At 41.3% G+C, this 21,971-nt stretch overlaps 1 protein-coding gene across 2 annotated transcripts; it reads left to right on the top strand.

Moving 5' to 3' along the window:
- Nucleotides 1–180: 180 nt before the first annotated feature.
- Nucleotides 181–20,930, top strand: LOC116049899 (ectonucleoside triphosphate diphosphohydrolase 7-like). 2 transcript variants are annotated; one of them, XM_031299947.2, is made up of 15 exons: nucleotides 201–354; nucleotides 1,150–1,155; nucleotides 1,354–1,452; nucleotides 2,215–2,394; nucleotides 4,629–4,834; nucleotides 7,277–7,427; nucleotides 8,281–8,384; nucleotides 8,998–9,057; nucleotides 9,161–9,309; nucleotides 10,376–10,542; nucleotides 11,975–12,176; nucleotides 13,831–13,950; nucleotides 14,887–14,972; nucleotides 18,833–18,994; nucleotides 20,019–20,930. In XM_031299947.2, exons 3-15 carry the CDS (start codon nucleotides 1,445–1,447, stop codon nucleotides 20,233–20,235), a joined length of 1,812 nt encoding a protein of 603 aa, XP_031155807.1. In that variant the 5' UTR covers nucleotides 201–354; nucleotides 1,150–1,155; nucleotides 1,354–1,444; the 3' UTR covers nucleotides 20,236–20,930. The 2 variants fall into 2 exon arrangements, with proteins under 2 accessions (XP_031155806.1, XP_031155807.1); XM_031299946.2 differs by lacking the exon at nucleotides 1,150–1,155 and having other exon boundaries at nucleotides 181–350; nucleotides 1,347–1,452.
- Nucleotides 20,931–21,971: the final 1,041 nt, after the last annotated feature.

The following is a 21,971-nucleotide window of genomic DNA, read 5'->3' as shown; positions in this document are numbered from 1 at the left end:
TGAGATTTCTCTTGGCACAGCTACCAGAAGACTTCCAAGTTTCAGACACGTTGCTCACGGCACATTTACGTTGTTTCTCTCAGTTGGAGGCTGCGCAGTAACGCTCAGCGCTCACCGGAAAAGTGCTTCTAACGGCCTTCACTGGTCTCCGTCCAGAGCAACGGGATCTGTTGGTCCATTCTTATATACAGTCTATGTTTCGATCACTTCCTCTTCATCGTCTCCTGTCTTCTGTCTTTAAAACAATCTCCGTAAAGCAGCGCGAGAGAAGAACATATTTCATCATCATTTCGGGTCGTTCACTGTCACTGACGGACTGTGCTGTCATGGCGGAGGTTAGGCATATTTAGGTAGGTTTACGTCGAACAGTGATAGCATAGGGAATGGATACACTGTACTCAATTAACGTTAGTAGTTCACGAAAACCTACCGTAACTCAACAGTTGCTAACTTACACATTCATACATAGGTTTCAAAAGCAACAGTTGTAGCTAAGTTAGGAAATTAATCAACTGTAACATGGTTCTGTGTGCTGTTTGTTATGTGAAACTGTTCTTCTGTCTTATGTAACTGGGAAATAACGTTAAGCCTCCTTCTACTGGCCTGTATTTAAAAAAACGGGCGTAATACTGCATACGCTGCATTTTACATGGATGTCACACAAATATCATAGGAGAATTTAAAAATAACATACCATCAGCCACTGTTCGACCTCGGCGCTGCTGCATTATTTAGCTACATATGCCTCTATGCCTCTTTTATACTATTTTATACCAATATTATACCGCACCGTATACACCCTCGCACTTTAACCACACAGCTACTTTACCTTGTAATTTTGTCTCCATATTTCTAATATATAGTTCTGTTTTAGTCTATTTATCTGTATTGCTGTCCTTGTGCTGCTGTAACAACAAAATGTCCACGCTGGGGATCAATGATCAAGGCTAATCTTATCGTATCTGTGCACCAAAAGAAGATAGAGGAATACTACAAAGTACATTATGGCCATTGTACTGTATATGGAGATTAGAGTTTAAATACTGATTTTATTTATTGAATCGGAATAATTACACAGCAATGTCACATCCATCACAAAACAACTTAGGTGATTTTTTTTTAAAGTTACAAAGAATAAACAATAACTAGAATAAAGTAAAAAAACTGAGACTAGATACAACTTAAACAAGGACCATTCTTAAATATACACTGACTGTACAATGGCAGTCAAGACTGCAACTCATGATTAATCTACCAGTGAATTTCTTGAGTACCGGTAAGCTGTTCATTGTTACGGTGTAGCACTGTTACTGTAAGCAATATTCTGTCCCTCTTCTTGCTTTCAGGTAGAAGAAAAGTCACAACTCTGGACAGGATCCTAATCAGACGGCGGGCACCATGAGGTGACGACGGTGACATCTTGTATTTTTGCCGACCGGGACACATGGCAAGGTAATAAACTGATAACGCCATCTATGAGAGTGCCCTATTGTTTGGTGCTTCATGATGTACACTGTCACTTTTGTATCTAACAGTATATGGCCTGATTTAACTCTGCTGAACTCCACAGTGTTTATTGTAGGGATGTAACGATACACTTTAATATGTAATATGAGTCACGATTTCAGGTTCACAAAACGATTTTCTTACCTTTTTTTTTTTTTTTTCAATGGAATGAGCTGCAGACAAATGACTGACACTATTTCCCTTATTATATAAAATAATACAGTTATGAACCTGAAAATGAGCATAATATGAGCACTTTAACTAAAAAAAAATATCAAAACATCACAATTCTTTTTTTTTTTAAACAAATTTTGCATCCAAATAACTAAATAAATAGAAAAAAAAATCACTTCAAATAAACTAAGAACACCTTGTGACGTCTCAAGTTAAACAAGTGAAATCAAAGTAGATTACACCCTAAGCCGATTTAAAAATGGCATTGTGATTACATTTTTTTTTTTTTTTTTATGTCAACCGGTTGTAATCTTTACACATTTATTCAGATTTTTACCCGATTTATGATGCATCGTTTCATCCAGAATCTCAAAGTACAACAATCACTTAACATATAAAGAATAAAAACAGAATGACCGTAAGAAATATAAAAAAAATACTGTTAAGTATACAGTATAACAATACAATAGAATTGAATTTAGAATTTGAATTCCCTAGTTTATTGTAGTTTTTGGTTGTGTTCTTCCTCCACAGGATCACCTTTTCCTGCCTGCCGGCCTCCTGGTACTGCAGCGTGTCCCTGCTGTCTCTGGGCTGTGCCCCCCGGCAGAGACTGCTACTGCTGCTCTTCATCACCTGCGCCCTACTCCTCATGGGAACCTACCAGAGGCAGCTGTGGGGCCCACAGCGGCGGCCCGGGTCCCGAGTCAACAAGTGAGTAATAATAATAATAATAATAATAATACATTTTATTTATGGGCGCCTTTTTTCGATACTCAAGGACACCTTACACGAACAAATAGCAAAGGATGAAAACAGTTGCACACAAAGACCACACAGAATTACCAAGCAATAAACAATAACACAAAAATACTATACAATTACACTGAGTATGCCTAAGTTTGAAAAGGTAGGTTTTTAGACCCCCTCCCCCACACACACTGGTACAACTTAAACAGTATTTAAGTATTTGTACATTTTTCCCCCCAATTCATATGTTTGTACATTCTTTCCTTTGTATTTTTTTATCTTTATTTTTTGAATATTTGTTCTTGTATTCTACCCTATTTATTATTTCTTGTATATTCTGTATGTGTACTGTGTGTCTGATATTTTGCTGCCATAGCACTGACATTTTTCCAATTTGGGATCAATAAAAATCTAACTAAATCCAGACAGGATTTGAATGTGGGGAGAAAGTCAATGTAGACAGAGTAGACACATTCACTAGTTATCGGAGATGGAAAAATGACAGAATGAGCTTGAGCGTTTTCCGAAAAATGATCTTTAGAACTTGTCATGTTGGAGTGTGACAGAGAGGCAGTACAGCCCAGGTTTTGAACAAGCCATTTCTGTAAAAAAAAACAAAAAAACATACTTTTGGGATCCCTAGTAGACTCGCACCATCAACAAGGATCAACAGTTGTTCCACAGCTGGTCGATTTGAACAACAAACAGGTTTCTGAACAGATATTTTAACCTGCCGGTTTAATTTGCAGGATTTCGAAAACAATAATCTTAGAACAATAATTTACACAGGAGCATGAGGACAGTTAATGTTCTATCTATCCACCTTCTTACAGTTTTTTCAGGGGATTAAAAGAAAATGTCACCTCACAGTAACATTTTGTAACCGTGAGTGCATTTCAGAATCGCCAGTGAAAGCCATGATGGGAATAACTGAAACCAAGGAGGTGCTGGAATCACACAAACAAAATATTGCTTCAACAATAACACAGCTTCCACAAAGTTTAATTATTCAAGAAATATTCCTGGCTAATAAAATAAAAATCGATATAGTTCGCGCTAGGGCTGCACGATGTGAGGAAAGTATCTAATTGCGATTATTTTGACTGATTTTGCGATTGCGATATGATGCACGATATTGGAGGGAATGATCATTTTGGTGATTTTTTTTTGCGAGGATCTGTACCAAAAGAAGATTTCTTCTTTAATCTGTAGAATATAATTTCTAGGCCGGGATGTCTCTGCAGCACCACAATACTTAATTAAGAATGGTTTGACACATATTTTGCCTTTAACAAATATTGCGCACCCCCCCGTGTGATTTGGATATTGCACTAGTCCATATTGGGATTTCGACGAAATTGCAATTCATTGTGCAGCCCTAGTTCGCGCATGTTGTCCTAAGCTGTTTTAACTCTTTCCCTCTTTCATGTGAACGTGGGAACATTTGTAGCTCGGCTGGGAAATTCTTGGTAAACAGAGCCAGCTGATTGCCAGCTCTGTGAGAACACTTATCTAATCTGTTTTTTGAAGCCAGACGGCTCAAAGTGACTGTGTGAGACTGACTGCAGGTGTCTTTAGTAACCAAGGACAGCTAGAGATGCATAGATGACTTGCATGTATGAGTCAACCCTCACGTTGTCTTCCCGTCGACCAACAAGCAACTTTTTGTTTTTCTGGGTCAAAGTTTAAAATGAAAACTTTTTTGTCAACGTTTTGGTCTTTTTTTTTGGCACTTTTTTCAGCATTTTTTTTCACTTTTATCCAAGTAATTTTATGTCACTTTTTCTGATGTTTTTGTCGATCTTTTTGCAATATTTGTTAAAAGCAAAATATGTGTCAAACCATTCTGAAGTATTGTGGTGCTGCGGAGACGTCCCGGCCTACAAATCCTATCCTACAGAGTAAAAAAAAAAAATCATCTTTTTTTGCTACAGATCCTTGCATAAATCACACTATAATCATTTAGATTTTTTCAATTTTTTCAATTTTTCAATGAAAACGAGAGTAATAATACAACAATTATCATTCCCTTCAAGATCTTGAACCATATCACAATATCAGTCAAAATAATCTCAATTAGATATTTTCCTCATATTGTGCAGCCCTACTTTTTTTTTTATTTTTTTTTTTAAACCCAGCATATAAACACAGGAGTATATTCTTCATATCTTAATGTTTCTGTGTTTGTTCTCTTCCAGGTACCTCTCCAGCGCGGAGTCCATGGAGGCCACCGACGTCCTCAACCCTGCTCTGAATTATGGGATCGTGGTGGACTGTGGCAGCAGTGGTTCTCGGGTCTTTGTGTACTACTGGCCCCCCCACAACGGGAACCCTCACACCCTGCTGGATGTCAGACAGATGAGGGGCCACGACCGCATGCCAGTTGTCAAGAAGATCAAACCTGGTAAGGAAGCGGATGTAGGGCCCTATCTTGCACCGGGCGCAGTGCGGCGCAGTGCAGCGCAAAGCCCGACGCAAGTGTCTTTGCTAGTTTAACACCGACGCAGTTGTCAATTTCCCGTCCAGCGCCCGCATCGTTTAAATAGCAAATGCACCTTTGCGCCCATGGGCGTGCTGGTCTTACAGGGAGGTGTGTTCAGGTGTATTCTTGGTGTATTGCTATCTTGAGGCAGCGGGAAGTGATCGCACCATTGACCAACAAAAACCTGGTCTAAAGTTAATAGCGCAGCATTTCATTGTTATTTTAACAGCGAATTAGTAAAACGCACCTAGGCTTGTGCACAGCGCGTGCACACTATGCTTGTTACACACACACACACACACACACACACACACACACACACACACACACACACACACACAGGGAAGTGCAGCAGCACACAAACATGCAAAAGATTACAAACAAAAAAATATTACGGTGCAAATCCTCCATAACAGCAATGCGCCAAGGTCCAAACGCGCCTGGCTTTTAAAGGGAATGTGAGATGATCTCTGATTGGTTTATTGCGTGTTACACCCAAAACACACCTCTGAATTAATGAAGACACTAAGTCCAACCCTTTTGAACCATGCACCCGGCGCACGGACCCTTTTTTCCGCCGTCAAACTAGCAAAAGTGGATTTGGACACGCCCTAAATGCACCTGCGCCAGGCGCTTCACGCCGTGCGCTTAGATCTGTCACAGCAGTTTTTTTGTTAAGCTTATTTTTTTGTCTTACGTCAGCGTGCCTTTCTTCTTACCTGTGCTCTGTATGCAACGATCGAGAATGTTAGTGCTTTCTTGTGTATGATAGCTTTTTACCATCTTGATGTAAAAAGTCTTGCACACAAGCAGCCCAGTACTAGGCAGACAAAGCTTGGCTGTCGGCTTTCTGAGGACTGAAATCTGAGTATTCATGCGTGAATGTTTCTACAGTCCTCCATGGACAACTGTAGTTCCTTTGTGCATTGCACACTCATTCTTTCCAGGGCATTCTGGGAAAGAATATGGAACCGTTTTTGATCAAGAATCAGCTGAGCCCAAAGCAGCAACCTCTCAGTCGCTCTATATTTTCATTTCAGTATTTTTTTTATTCGTTGAGCCAAGAAGATTGTCAGGATTAGGGTTTCTGATGACGTTACCTTGTGAAGTAATTAGTCATTCCAGCAGAATGGACCTTTCAGGCCCCGTGACTTTGTTTTATCTCAGTCCCAGCAGACAGATAAGATACAGTGGGTTTGTTCCAGGAGCAGTTAAAAGGCTACGTGGCACGTTGAACCCTGGGACAGAATGTAACAACCGCGTAACTGACCACGTGGCCTGCACAATTATTTATTGAAAAATGTATTGGAAAAAAAATTCTGGTACAGGATATAAAATCCTCTATTCCAGACTCAAGCAACACAAAACAAATATATATATTCACATTTGAACATGTTTTCATAAAACACATTAATTCCATGATTGAAATGTTCTAACAATTCATAAAGAAGTTACATAAATTACTGACAAAGGCAAAATGCATCCAACCTATTCTTAAAAAGAATTGATCGAAGGGGAACGCACAACTTCTTCTGGAAGCTCGCTGCATGATTTTACCACACGGATAAAATATAAGATATTATTATCCCAATCATTCAGATATTGCAATCAGGATAATTGATTTTGGGAAATTGAAGAATCTACATTTGTTTGTGATTATTTATTCATACATTTGTCATTTTATTTGAACTAGAAAGCCAACCGATAAATTTGGCCTGGCTGAGCTTATAGTATTGGCCAATATAAATGTAATAACAGATGTTTGTGAGTCGACATATATGTCATTAAGAAAACAAATACGTGTGTGGGAATTAGGAGGGCTGCAACTAACATTTATTTTTGTTATTGTCGATCAATCTGCCGAGTAATTTCTCAATTATTTGCTTAGTTGTTTGGTCTATAAAATGTCAGAAAATGGTGAAAAATGTCGATCATTGTTTCCCAAAGCCCAAGATGACGTCCTCACATGTCTTGTTTTGTCCACAACTCAAAGATATTCAGTTTATTGTCACAGAGGAGAGAAGAAACTAGAACATTTTAAAAAAATATTTACATCTTAAAAGCCGGAATCCGAGAATTTCTGCTATTTATTTTCATAAAAAATGACTCAAACCGATTTAATTATCCAAATAGTTGGTGTTTAATTAAATAGTTGACCATTATCAATACATCTTTGCAGCTCTGATAATTAGTGTTCTATATGTGTCTGCATAATTAGCTGTCTTGTGAAAACAAATGTGCATTTAGTTTAGTTTTGTACCTGCTTGTGCTAAAATGTGTGTGTGTGTGTGTGTGTGTGTGTGTGTGTGTGTGTGTGTGTGTGTGTGTGTGTGTGTGTGTGTGTGTTTTTTCTGTCTCTCTCAGGTATCTCCACCCTGGCGAACACGCCCACGCAGGCCAGCGACTACCTCCACCCTCTCCTCAGCTTCGCCGCGGCTCACGTCCCAAAGACCAAACACAAAGAGACGCCACTCTACATCCTCTGTACTGCTGGCATGCGGCTGCTGCCGGAGAGGTAGACACGACAGCATCATTACTCTGTGGTCACACTTGAAATTCCAATATGATTTTTTTAATCATAGTACTTCATATTAGGGATGCACCGAATCCAGATTTTTGGGGTTCGGCCGAATACCGAATCCACTGGTTAAGATTCTGCCGAAACCGAATACCGAATCCTCCTCCCAGTTTTTAGCTGTGACTGGTCCGGCGTAGGGTCTGTGTCTCCACGTACCTACCTACGTACGTAGCCACGGCGTAAATTGAACGCAGAAGCATAAATCGCGCTTAATACAGCAGTCCTGCCGTAAATCCTCCCTTCACGAAGGTTATAATATTCAGGTTATGCTGAAACAGTTTTCACACTTCACATTGTTTTGTTTTATTTCCCGCTCATAGGAGAAGAAACATTTTGTAATCACACCACAAATGATTTGCTATATCACATTACATATCAATAATTGGAAATGTGATCAAATGATACAACAAACAAAAGTAGAAAGACTGTCGGTCAGTTAACAATTCATTTTACAGACAAAAGAGGGAGAGGGAGAGAAGACCAAAAAAGAAAGAAAAGAAATTGCAATTATATTAATAATAACAATCAAAGAAATACATTCATCTGGCAACTTCATGTTGTCTGATTTTCTTTTCCTTGTACATTCTCTGACACTGAAAGGTATTGCTATTACCCTTGAAATCTTTATCCAAGGAGCTCCACAGTTTGACACCACATACTGAAATACACACTGGATTGAAAGTTGTTCGTGCATACCTGTGTTTTAAAGTGAAATGTCCTTCTCTGATTCTCATTTGCCGAACGTTTTAGACGCGTATCTGTGTTGTGTTTCGTGTTTCTCTGTACGTAGCCAGCAGGCGGACATCTTGGAGGACCTGGTCACTGATGTTCCCTTGGAGTTTGACTTCCTGTTTTCCAGATCCCATGCCGAGGTCATCTCTGGGAAACAAGAAGGTGTGATGCTTGCTTACTATCATGCTGTAACCTGCTGGTGCTGGTTGGAGTATATATTAACTGAATTAACCCTTGTGTTGTCTTCCCGTCGTTTAAATTAAAACTTTTTTTTTTTTTCAACATTTCTTTTTTGTTTTCGTCACTTTTTCCGACGTTTTTGTCAATTTTTTCAAAGTTTTTTGTTACTTTTTCCGATGATTTTGTCGATTTGTTTTGGTCACTTTTTTCAAAGTTTTTTGTTGATTTCTTTCCTCCAATTTTTGAATCTTTTTCTGACATTTTTGTCACTTTTTTCATCGTTCTTTTGTCTTTTTTTTCTTCAAATGCTATAAAATAGAATAAAACACCCGAATTCAATGAAAAGTGTACTTACTTGCAAAGAACGTTGTATGGAACCATCCACGTTATTTTCTTTGACAATTTGGTTGAAAGAAACTTTTTGAAAATGGGTCAAATTTGACCCAAAGACCACAGGAGGGTTAAGAGAATGTAACACTCGCCACTGGCAGGAAGTATCCTTAATTCTGTCATTTCTAACCGCTTCCTGACTGTGTTTTTGTGCCGCCTCATCATGTTTGTGATGACGTGTTCCTGTCGCCTCTCAACCCTGAAGGAGTGTACGCGTGGATTGGCATTAATTTCGTGTTGGGCCGCTTTGAGCACGCCGATGACGGTGAGTGTGAAGGTGTAAACAGGACGCATCTCAAACGGACCCTAATTACTCTCTCACGAGAAACAAAAACATAATAACATCCGAGTTCTTTCACGTTTCTCAGAGGACGCCACAGTGGAGGTGACGACGGGGTCTCAGAACCAGCAGCCAATCAGCAGGCGGCGCACCGTGGGCATCATGGATATGGGTGGAGCTTCGCTGCAGATCGCCTATGAGGTGCCCAGCGCCATCACCTTCAGTTCACCACAACAAGTAAGGAAGTGACGTGAGACGTGTGTTCCTGGAGAAGGAATTTGATAATACGACGTTTATTTTCATTCTCCACTCATCTGATGATTATTTTCTCGATTAATCATTTAGTCTATGGGGGGAAAAATGTTAATGGTCATCTCAATATCCCAAAGTTGTTTTTGTGCGACAAACCCCCAAAATATTCAGTTCACACTGTACATTTTACAGTCGTGTAAGCATCAAAGTCTCACATTGGAGTGCCTTGGAGTTGGAATAGGGCTGCTCCATTATAGAAAAAAATCATAATCACAATTATTTTAGTCAGTATTGAAATCATGATTATTTAACACAGTTACTCATTGACTCTTGGAAGGATGTTGCCTTTATTGACCTTTTTAAAAGAACAGTGAAACTGTAAAAAAAAAAATCAACAGCGAAAACATCTTGAACTGTGAAATTTCCCTTAATACTTTTCCAGTTGAACTTTTTAAATTTCCCTACAGAACACAAGCAAAAATAAGAGTTTATTTGCAAAACGTAATGTGCGAAATAATCGTTTTTTTTTTTTTTCACGATTACATTGTTTTTGTCATCGTTAGGAGCCAAACTCAAAATCACAATTAAAATTCGATTCATTACACAGCCCTATCTTGGAACCTTCAAATATTCAATTTTTTTGCATGAAAGATTAATTGGGGACACTTTACTTGAAGGTATCTACATAAGGGTGACATGACACTGTCATGAACACATGACACTGTCATGAACACATGAACCCTAACTCTAACCATAACTTGTCATGACAAAAACCGAATGACACTTAATGACTGAAGTGTTATGTCATAAACGTTTGACTTGTTTATAATGTTTAAGACACGTTCATGACAGTGTCATGTCACTCTTATGTAGATCCCTTCAAGTAAAGTGTAACCGATTACTTAAGTGATGAATCAGCCATCAAAATAGCTGCAAATGAATGGACTAATTGTACCAGCTCTGTTATAGACATGTATTATCCTTGTTTGTGTTGAGCCCTTGTCTTGGTGGAGACAGGTCTGCAGCGATGTAATCTCTCTCTCTCTTTCAGGAGGAGGCCAGTAAGAGTGTTCTCGCGGAGTTTAATCTGGGCTGCGATGTCGAGCACACACAACACGTTTACCGAGTCTACGTCACCACGTTCCTCGGCTTCGGAGGAAACATGGCCAGGCAGCGCTACGAGGACCGTCTCGTCAACGACACGCTGGCCAAGAACAGGTTCAGAGTCACACCGAACACACTCGCTACGTGCTATTCTTTGGGCCACTATGCATGCTCTTTTAAGGCAGTTACACACCAACCAGACGGCCGACCCTCGGCAGAAAAGGCAGTTGGGCTGATCAGTCTCCCCGAGTTGGTCAAAAAAATACCTCAGAACACACCAAAGCGACGAGACGTAATATGTCTCCATAACAGTAGGCGGCGCTAATCTGTATTGTCGCCCAAAAAATGAAAACCGGCAGCTGATTGGACGAACGTGTCACGTGGTTCTGGCTGCTGCTTCCTCATTCAGATTACGATCTCATATTTTACTAAAATAGTTCACCGAAACGTGTTTCTGAAAACATTTTAAGTAAGAAATAGGCCATGCAGTTGCTGAATCTGTCTTCATTTCAGATCGACAAAGGTCAGTTTAAAAGATTTTCGTCACATTTTGAGAGGCTTAGTCACGCTCATCCCACTTGCCATTTCCGGGTGAGTCCCGACTGCCCTGTCTCCGACCGAGCATGTCAGGTCGGCCAAAATGAAGGCCGACAGCTCCTCCAACGGACGACGGCACGGAACACACGGAACAGACTCGAGTCGCTGACCTCACCACACTGTCCAACGGCCGATTATCAGCCCGGTGTGTAGCTGCTTTTACACGTTATAGCCGCTTTCATCTCCTCTAATGCCAGCTGTAGTATCAGTGCTATTCAAAATCAAAACCTCATTTTATTTCTGACAACCTGTCAGGCTTTAATGAAGCATAATAATAATACATTTCATTTATATAGCGCTTTACATGGTACTCAAAGACACTTTACAGTAAAACCAGCACATATAGCACATTAAAAACAGATATGCAATAAAACCAACACATGATACAAGCATATTACAAACAATAAAACCAGGAACTATCAGGTGAGAAATGTAAGACTATTGTATGTGGAAAGCTAATCTGAAGAGGTGTGTTTTGATGACTCCCACTTTTGAATGTGTCCAGGTCAGTACAGTCACGGATGTGTATGGGGAGGGGCTGCAATGGTGAAAGCTCTGTACAAATGTTTAGATTTTTCCATCGACACCTGTCAAAACTGAAACTTTCAGCTGTTGTTTTCTCTGTTAAAACAGCACCCTCTTTCTGCTTTGTGCCAAAAAGCACAATGCATATTTTCTGTGTACCAGGTGGTACATGATGTAAAATATACAAGCCGGTCAGTACTGGCAGTCTGTCGTTTGTGGTAATTATACAAAAACCTCTAAATGAATATGGGAAATAACTCTTGTAAAGATGCTATTACTAATGAAGTCTATAGAAGTTATTTCTATTGCCATCTCTTTTGATGGTTATTATCTAAAATGAGGCCACAGATTGAACCTAAGTGATCTTCCTTACTAGTGTTCCTAAAATGTAGATTTTTCTTTCTTCATGTTCCTGTTTGTCCAGGTTTCTAACCACTCAGACGGGCCTGAGTGAGGACAAACCGTACCTGGACCCCTGTCTGCCGGTCAGCCTGTCAGAGACGGTTTTCAGGGACAACCACACGCTGTATCTGCGGGGTCAGGGCGACTGGCCTCAGTGTCAAGAGGCCGTGCGACCCTTCCTGGGACTCCACAACGGCACCATGTCACCAGGGGGCGTCTACCAGGTACCAACCTCCATGTCAATACCGAGATTTTATCATAGATGAAGAACAAACAAAGAAACACTGGGTTTTGCCGGCAGCTTTGTACAATTGCAACTCCGCTACCGCTCTGCAAAAGTGAACTCAGAGTAGGGTTGCAAGATATTGACAAAATGTGATATTGCAATATCAATATTAATTTAGATATATTTAAACATATGTTAAATTACAAAAGTCATGGGAAAATGCATCAAAATAGTTTCATAACAAATACAACACAATGTTTATTTCATATTGGACTGGTCCAACATGAATAAATAAATAAGGACCATGTCTACAGAACAGGACATGTTTTACTGGTTGGACAGTATAAAATCTATAAATAAAGAGAAGAGGACACAACTTTTCTTTCGCTTCTCTGATTCGTTCCGTTTTGTTGTCTCTATCTATTTCTTCACTTACACTGTCACTCAAAATATGCACACACGTGGTACGCTCCATCGGGTTTGTCACGTAGTGGACCCGTACGTTGACGTGTTGAAGTGGCACGGTAACTGGCCAATGAAACATGATCATTATATCGTTTCAAGCGGGCTCTAAATCAAACACAACTAAGCCACACAGCCAACGGACGGGACGCAGCGCTCCTCAAAATAAACAAAATATTGCATACTTACAGCGACACTTTCGATATAATATTGCGCAACGTGATAACGATATTGAGTCGATATATCATGCACCCCTAACTCAGAGTCAACTTTGGCAAACAGGCTGGGGAGCTCTTCTCTGCTAATTTAGAGGTCCAAGCCAGACTCCTCTTCAGAGCCAGATGTATTATAAGACCAACCAGGTCAGATTCCGTCTACTAGCGGCTGCTCTGCACTTGTGACCGATAGCGCGAGACAATTTTTACCTCGACGAGAACTCTCGTCACATTTTAATCTCGTCACACTTCTACCAATCACAATTGCCTTGGGCGGCGCTAAGCTCCGGACGCAGCGAGCGTGGCTCTGCTAAATAGTCTCGGGAAGGAACTTGTTTTGGTGGAACATTTGCACCCGGCAAAAGAAAACGCCACATACTGTATACATGTATAAAGTATAAATATTAAATGAAGTTAACTGTTCACACAATACAGTAACGTGAGCTATTTAAATGAGCTGGATACATGCTTAAACCTCATTTGCTCGTCCCAGTGTATCTCCGTGTGTACTTCGTCCACAGCAATCCCACCATTCGGTCCCAAAACATCCCAGTTAGAGAGGAAATGCCATAAACATATTCTTTGTAAATCTTTATTCCCCGAAAGAACCAAGCAGGACTGCCTTTCTTCAAAAGTCGCCATTTTCAGCGTGTAGCTTGCTAGCTCGAAGTTTGTTGTTGTCTCCCGAAGAGAACGGAGTGAGAACGACAAGGCAATTATCCTGGAAATGTACTTCTGTTGATCCAGACTATTGTTAGCATAATGAATTGGCATGATGTCCTTTGGACATTTTAGTAAGTCAATAAATTACGATTGCAATATGATACATTTCCTTCATTTCTATCCTCTTCTCAAAGGGGGGGTTCTTTAATTGGGAACACATATTGAAGTCAGAGCTCACTGGACAGCCTGGATTTGAGTCTTCACTAAGCACAAATGGCAAAAAATAACTTTAATTCCATGTTTTTTTTTCAGGCTCCCATCAACTTCAGCAACAGTGAGTTCTACGGCTTCTCCGAGTTTTTTTACTGTACGGAGGACGTGCTGAGGCTGGGAGGACAGTACGACAGTCAGAAGTACTCCAGGGCTGCCATGGTAACCAGACACAACACCACTGAGTGAAAAATAGGATTTTCCTCTTATGTTGTTGTTTGTAGAAGTTTACCAGAGAATTTCTAATAAGGGGAGAACTTCCACTCTCGGGAAACTTCCGGCTTCCGAACTGGTTGCAGTTCCACTCTGGTTCCATATGAGGGCGCTCACGGGCAAGTGAAGAATGACTGGAGGTCTATGGAGCTATACTCCTCAAAATCCACTTTTCTCAGGATATCATTTTTTGTCTAGTAATTTGAATGTTGCATTCGAAAGGGGAGGCAAAGAAAATACACACTGCTGGGTGTTAGATTTTTTAAAGAGGCTTTTTTGTTCTAAAAAGCCTTTTAAAATGTCAATGACGTCATACACATCATACGGCCAGAGATACTGCTTTACGGCCAGCTCTGAGTCACTTCCTTTTTTCTCTCGAGGCATCGACAACACAGCTGACAGGTTAGACTCTCCCTGTCAATACACGTGCTAGAAAGAGTCCACCTTAACATTCTCAGAGAATGCCCGTAGACGAGTTCTGGCATTCTGGTTCCGCTTCAGATGCCATCAAGCGGGATCTCTGGTCGTAATCAGTCCTTCACTGACCAATCAGCATTCATTAGCAGAATGCTAGCGTGTTATGGGCAACCACGACTCAACCTGTAAGAAATCGAAAGGACATAAGTACTCGTTCATTCAACTTACGACCTATAATCCATGTTGAACTTGCAAAAACTACAATCAAATCTGAGATTTCTCAAGAGACTAATTTAGCCGTCTAGCTCCATAGACTCCCATTCATTTTGCGCTCGCCAGCGATCACCCCCAGTGGAACTCTGGTGGAACTGCAACCAAATTCGGTACAATGGGGCTGAATAGGGAGTGGACAGGCTCTCCGTAGACAGGCTCTGAGTTTACTGGTTGTTTGTTTTGGGTTCTCTGCAGGACTACTGCGCCACCAAGTGGCCGATACTGAAACAGCGCCTGGACAACAAGCTTTTCTCTCAGCAGGCCGACATCAGCAGACTCAAGTAAGTTCACCTCTCTTCTCCAACAGTCTTCATCCTGATCCAGAGCCTCAGTGTTCATTCGTACAATGATGTAGGAATACAGCACACCTTCCTTTTTTGTTTGACTTCCTGTTCTTTTCTCTCTCCGTTCTGCCATGGTGGTCATCGCCTGTCATGCTAGATACCGAGTTCCTCTTGTGTTTATTTCCCAGCAAAACACTAGGGCCGTCCTCGACTAAAGAAATTCTTAGTCGACTAACACTCGTACAATTTTGTACACTAATCGATTAGTCGATTCAATCGACAGATCTGTAAAACTGAGTCACTCCACAAAGAATCATGCTTTAAATCTTGTGTTCACCAGAGATGTACTGATAAGTTTCTTAGTCGACTAAGGCCAAAATGACCGAATAGTTGACTAATCCAGTGCTACACACACACACACACACACACACACACACACACACACACACACACACACACAGACACATCACTTCTGTGTGTCAGACTTTTTTCCATGAAAGAGCTACCACATACTATATAGAACAAAATGTACAGGCTTTCATTAACTTGATATAGAATAGGGTTAAGTATTGTTCTGCTCTGTCATGTTATATCAGTGCTAAACAGTTGCAAAACTGTCATTTCGTTGGAGTAAAACAGTGTACATTGTCATTTTAGCCCTCCTGTTGTCCTCGGGTCAAATTTGACCCATTTTCAAAGTTTCTATGTCACAAATTTGGGTTTCTTTCAACCAAAAAGAAATAATGTGGATGGTTAGTTTCCTATAACGCTCTTCACAAGTAAAATAAATGTTCAGTTCACTACTTTCATTGAATTTGGGTGTTTTATTTAATTTTATAGCATTTGAAAATCGATAAAAGAATGTTAGGAAAAAAACAAAAAGGTCAAAAAAGCGCAGAAAAGTGACAAAAAAACTTGGAAAAACAGTGACAAAAACATCAGGAAAGGTGTCGAAAAAGACCACCAAGATTTATTTTGACCCAGATATACAAAATTGCATGGAGGAGGGACAACACAAGGGTTAAAGTTGAAATGTTTCTTTATTGAAAGCCCTGCGAGGGTTTGTATATATTCCCATTTTCTTTCAATGGTTGCAGCAATGTACAGATTGTGTTTTTTTTTTTAGGTGTAAAGGGTGTAAATTAGTCCCAAACGTACCTATTCATATTTAGCAGGCTGCCGATTCTCCACAAGGAGGTGCTGTTAGTTCAACATCTGCTCCACCAACAAGAAAGAAGAGGTTTGGACCTGCACATGTGGACATGTCAACATGACCACATGGCTCAAAGAAAGCGTTTTTTTGTCATAGCTGCTGTTCTTGTGTATTTGTGTGATGAGCAAAAAAATACAAGTACTAAAAATGGACATCATCGTTTCCCTCAAACCTCCGGTGGATGTGAAATACTCCTATAGAAGTTCATTTTAGCTAACGGCTGTAAAGCACCAAAGGATTTGATGATTTTGTGAATGAATTAGTAATTTATTTCTCAAATACAAGCTAGGCCCAACAGTCAGCTTTGGCAGGCACTTTGATTTTGAACACTTGAGGCTTGACAACTGAGCCTCAGTGTTAATTCTCTGGAGAAATCGTCACAGCCAACTGTTCTACCAACGAGCACCAGGCATGTAGATGTAACATATCAGTAACACCCAAGTTTATAGCTCAAATATTTAGCGCCAAAGACGGAACGGAGTCAACTTGCATGAATCGTTTGCTTTGAACTTCCATGTTCAAAGTAATCAGGTCACGTTTCACACCTAGCAGAGCAAACGCTGCACCATTCCCAGTACTCATCAGGAATGTGCTCTAGTTAATATTTGTTTGCAGGTTTAAAAATGCCAGACACAAAACCCCAAAACCACATACAAAACACCCATAAAGTACAAATTTGCAGCTGTTAACACTCAGGGCGTTTTCACACCTGCCTTGTTTAGTTCGGTTGAATGGAGCGAAGTCTCGGTGAGCAGAGCAGATGTAGTAACATCACTCAAGAAACAATGTCTGGAAAAAAATCATTTTAATGAATACATTGAGATGTGAGAAATATGCACTAGTCCAGAACACAGGACCTTCTTCCTGTATTTACTTTCTTGCTCCCCGCCCCAGACACATCTGACCAATAAGGGGAGTGAATGCTGATGCGTGGTTTGTAGTGACGCATTTTGGTCTGGGGGGGGAGAGACGCTCCAAGTTTACAAACTCCTCAACTGATTCAGACCAGAGCAAACAAACTATACATGTGAAAACGCCTGTAGGGCTCTATTTTAACGATCTAAGTGCACGGCGTGAAGCGCCTGGCGCAGGTGCGTTTAGGGCGTGTCCAAATCCACTTTTGCTAGATTGACGGTGGAAAAAAGGATCCGTGTGCCGGCCACATGGTTCAAAAGGGTTGGACTTAGTGTCTTCATTAATTCAGAGGTGTGTTTTGGGCGTAACATGCAATAAACCAATCAGAGCGTCATCTCCCATTCCCTTTAAAAGCCAGGCGCGTTTGTACCTTGGCGCATTGCTATTATGATGGAGGATTTGCACCGTAATATTTTAATTTGTAATCTTTTGCATGTTTGTGTGCTGCTGCGCGTCCCTGTGTGTGTGTGTAACAAGTATAGTGTGTGTGCTGTGCATAAGCCTAGGCGCATTTTACTAATTTGCTGTTAAAATAACAATGAAATGCGTCATTGACTTTAGACCAGGTTTTTGTTGGTCAATAGAGAGCCGAAGTTACGCCCCTTCCGGTGGACCTCACGGGACCTTAACTGACCTTAAAATATGAACAGTAGTGAACGGGGAGAGGCAAATTATTTTTTGATCCCGTTTGAATTGAGCCATGGATTACAACTATTATGTTCGTCAATTTAAAAGAATTTTTCAACCAAAGAAAGTCTCAGTTAGCCGTAGGTCTGTTATATGACCACTTAGTTTTGTGTGAAACCGCTCCGTGAACTACATCTCTCGTCTCACACAATTTACGTCACCTAGCTTGATGCTAAACTTGCTCGCTAGCTAGCTATCTTAGCTCTGTTCCACAACACATGCAATGTTATCGTACCTGATGTGTTTTATCCAGTGAAGTGTTTTCAGCAGATATGAAAAAGAACAGGCAAAATCCTCATTTGCTCATTTGGGTAACGTTACATCGCCGGTACGATACACACAGACATCGTAGCTTCAGCGAGACATCATCCATGCGACATTGAAGCGTGGAGTCTTTCTAATTACTTATTTTCACAGTCTTATACGTCAACAGTTTAACAATAAACTGAGACTTTCTTCGCTTGAAAAATAATGTTTTAAATTGACGCACATCATGTTTGTAATCCATGGCTCAATTCAAACGGGATCAAAAAATAATTATTAACTCTCCACTGACTCTCGTTCATATTTTTTTCGAAAGATAGGTCCCATTGGCCGGAAGTAGAAGGGCGTGACTTCGGCTCTCTATGGTGCGATCACTTCCCACTGCCTCAAGATGGCAATACGCCCAGAATGCACCTGAACACACCTCCCTGTAAGAGCAGCACGCCCATGGGCGCAAAGATGGGCGCAGGTGCATTTGCTATTTAAACGGCGCGGGCGCTGGACGGGAAATTGACAACTGCGTCGGCCTTAAACTAGCAAAGACACTTGCGTCGGGCTTTGCGCTGCGCCGGGTGTAAGATGGGGCCCAAAATTGCAGAAGCTGTGTCTTTTCTTGCCTGTAGCTGGGGCAGGTTGGACCGTAACTGCAGGTCTGAAACTGCTGAGGTGCAGATGTGCCACTGGCTGATATTCACTGTCCCTTTGCAGACATCTACAGCATAAACACCCGTTAATTTACCCCCCCCTCTGGCACACCCTCCTGCTCTTGTTAACCCAGGTATCAGTGCTTCAAGTCGGCATGGATGTACGAGGTGTTGCACTCCGGCTTCCGTTTCCCCACCGAGTACCTGAGTCTGAAAACAGCCCAGCTGGTTTACGACAAGGAGGTCCAGTGGACTCTGGGAGCCATCCTGTTCAAAACTCGCTTCCTGCCTCTCAGGTACCTCCATCATCACAACACACAAATACATATATATCAGTTACCCCCTGATTTTCGCACTATTACAGATGGTCGCAATGCATCGATGCAATGATTCATTTCAACACCCTTACTACTTACTGTACTTTAAATAATGCTAGCCGCTAACAGTCGAGTGAAGAGCAGGACTTCCCTGAACAGGATCATTGAAGTAGCTTCATTATCTCTTACGTAGATTTCTAAACAGCACTGATGAACTTCAACCCACGCAACGTTTTGCTGTTTAACATCACAGTAAATACATCCACTGTATGTGGAAGATTTAGTCGTTTTTTTTTTGTGTTAAAGGTCCTATGACATGCTGCTTTTTGGATGCTTTTATATAGACCTTAGTGGTCCCCTAATACTGTATCTGAAGTCTCTTTATATAGACCTTAGTGGTCCCCTAATACTGTATCTGAAGTCTCTTTTATATAGACCTTAGTGGTCCCCTAATACTGTATCTGAAGTCTCTTTTATATAGGCCTTAGTGGTCCCCTAATACTGTATCTGAAGTCTCTTTATATAGACCTTAGTGGTCCCCTAATACTGTATCTGAAGTCTCTTTCCCGAAATTCAACCTTGGTGCAGAATTACAGTTACTAGATCCAGTCCCACAATGAGCTTTCCTAAGGATGTGGAATTCTCTGGGTGGACAAAGCAGAGAAAGGGGAGGTAACCTTTCCCCTTATGACAACATAAGGAGAAGATTCCAGATCGGCCCATCTGAGCTTTCATTTTCTCAAAGGCAGAGCAGGATACCCAGGGCTCGGTTTACACCTATCACCATTTCTAGCCACTGGGGGACCATAGGCAGGCTGGGGGAACTCATATTAATGTTAAAAAACCTCATAAAGTGACATTTTCATGCCATGGGACCGTTAAAGGACACATACATCCTGCTGTTGTGTTTATCGGTGGTGTTGTGCTAATTTGTATCAAACGTGCCAGCGTTTCTGTTCATGCCGTCTGCTGTGCCCCACCCCCCCCACCCTGTCGTCCCCAGGGACCTACAGCAGGAAACGCTGCGGCAGAGCCACCCCAGCTGGCTGCGCTCCTCCTTTGTCTACAACCACCACCTGTTCTCGCTCTGCATCCTGGTGGTGGTGCTGGCCATCCTGCTCTACATCCTGCGCCTGCGGAGGATCCACCAGCGCGAGCAGCGGCAGGCCGAGGCCCTGAACCTCCTCTGGGCCGAAGAGGGCGAGGCCCTCCTCCCCTGAGAAACCCGTCCGGCATCGGAGGCTCCAGACTGCCTGACCCTGCAGGCTCCCGTGTCCCTCCATGACCACGATACTAAAACGCCACAGAATGGGAGTACGGAGGACAGGAAAAGAAAAGCTGGAAAATTACCCAACAGTTAAGGGTGTGACTCGACTAATGAGGATATATGGGCCAAAGATTTGACTGTACAGAGACAGTTTAATGAGCCCGGAAATCAAACTCCCTCTGTATATTCTTTGATCATACAGCTTTAAACACAGAGCCCATCTCAGACTGGAAAGATGTTTCTCTGTGTTCACTTTCATCTCTGGGAAAAAAGAATCAACGTGGCATAACAGGATTGAACAACTATCATTATTCCTCCCCAATATCCAAAGCCATGTTTTCTGTGTAGGTGCTCAGCTTAGTTTAATGGCAGTCTGCACAGTTAACCTGGATCCAGGGGCTTGATAAATGTCTTAACTGCTGAGCGAGAAGTACAGAGGCGGTAGTGTCCCAGACCCAGGCAGAGTCCATATATCATAGGGATATGGATTTGTTGAGGACTTTGAAGACCATTCAACATCCATTTGGCCCTGTTTTTCTTCCAATTAACAACTTTGTTTGAGGCTAGTTGCCTGCCAAAGTTTGTATATTTTACTAAACACATTGCATCTTTAGTGCTTCACATTTGTCGTAGAGTGCAGATCGGGCCGCATTTTTCTGTCCGAGCCCGGCCCGCGTCTTGACAGAGCCGTGACCAAACCCGGCCCGAGCCCGACAGGCATTAAGATGTTTGTGTCTGAGCCCGACCCGAGCCCGACACAGTTAAAATCTCTTTTTTTTTTTCTCATACTAATGACACATGTATGTTTGTTTGTGTGGAAAGCCCGCTTTTATTAAGCAACTGTAGGAAGGCATTCAGAAATGTCAACAGATGAGCGCATCAGCGCACACGGGGCAACAAGCGCACGTTAATAAGCTGTTTAATTTCAAATGTTCAATGCCTTATTGCACTGATGTGACCGAGCCCGACCCGAACCCGAACATCATTTCTAAATATCTGTTCGAACCCGGCCCGTCGGGCTCGGTTCAGGTATCCATCCTCTAATTTGTCGGCACTAGGGCCAGGACCATGTGCTCTTGTCCCAATTCGATTCTTTCACGATACACGGCTGCCGATTCGATTTTTATTTATTGCGATCTGATAGTATTGGGTATTGCGACTTTTCCTTCTCTAACAAATACAAGAGTAGAATAATACACTTCTAGAGACAATGTATCATGAGACATTTCTAAAAAACAAATTGTTTTCTAAGAAGAATGCACGTCACGCATCAGTCAGTCAGACATTTATTTCATTTGTAAAGAAGAACATAACATGGATTTTCAGAATTTTCTCTTTCGCTCACTTTTCTTTGTATACGGTGCTGCCATCATATCTGTGATGGCAGCACCGTATACAAAGGAAATATTTAGGTGAATTATGGTTAAAAAAATAAATAAATAAATATTGATTCTGAGGAAAAGAAATCGTCGCAACAAAACAAATCATGATACACACATGAATCCATTTTTTTTTTACCCCCTAGTGTGCACATATGATCTTTGAGTATATTCAGGTAACAGATTTGAACGTGACATTCCCACTTGCAAACCAGAGAGAGTAAAGGTGAAGAAGCTTTCACTCAGCTGTGAACTGATTTTTTTTTTTGTTCCACCTTAAATCTTAGTTATCAAAATCCCTCTTTTGCCA

The sequence above is a fragment of the Sander lucioperca genome, chromosome 4, assembly GCF_008315115.2.
Source record: "Sander lucioperca isolate FBNREF2018 chromosome 4, SLUC_FBN_1.2, whole genome shotgun sequence".
NCBI classification, from domain to species: Eukaryota; Metazoa; Chordata; class Actinopteri; order Perciformes; family Percidae; genus Sander; species Sander lucioperca.
The sequence above is the reverse complement of the archived record's forward strand: the minus strand, read 5'-3'. Positions and strand labels throughout refer to the sequence as shown.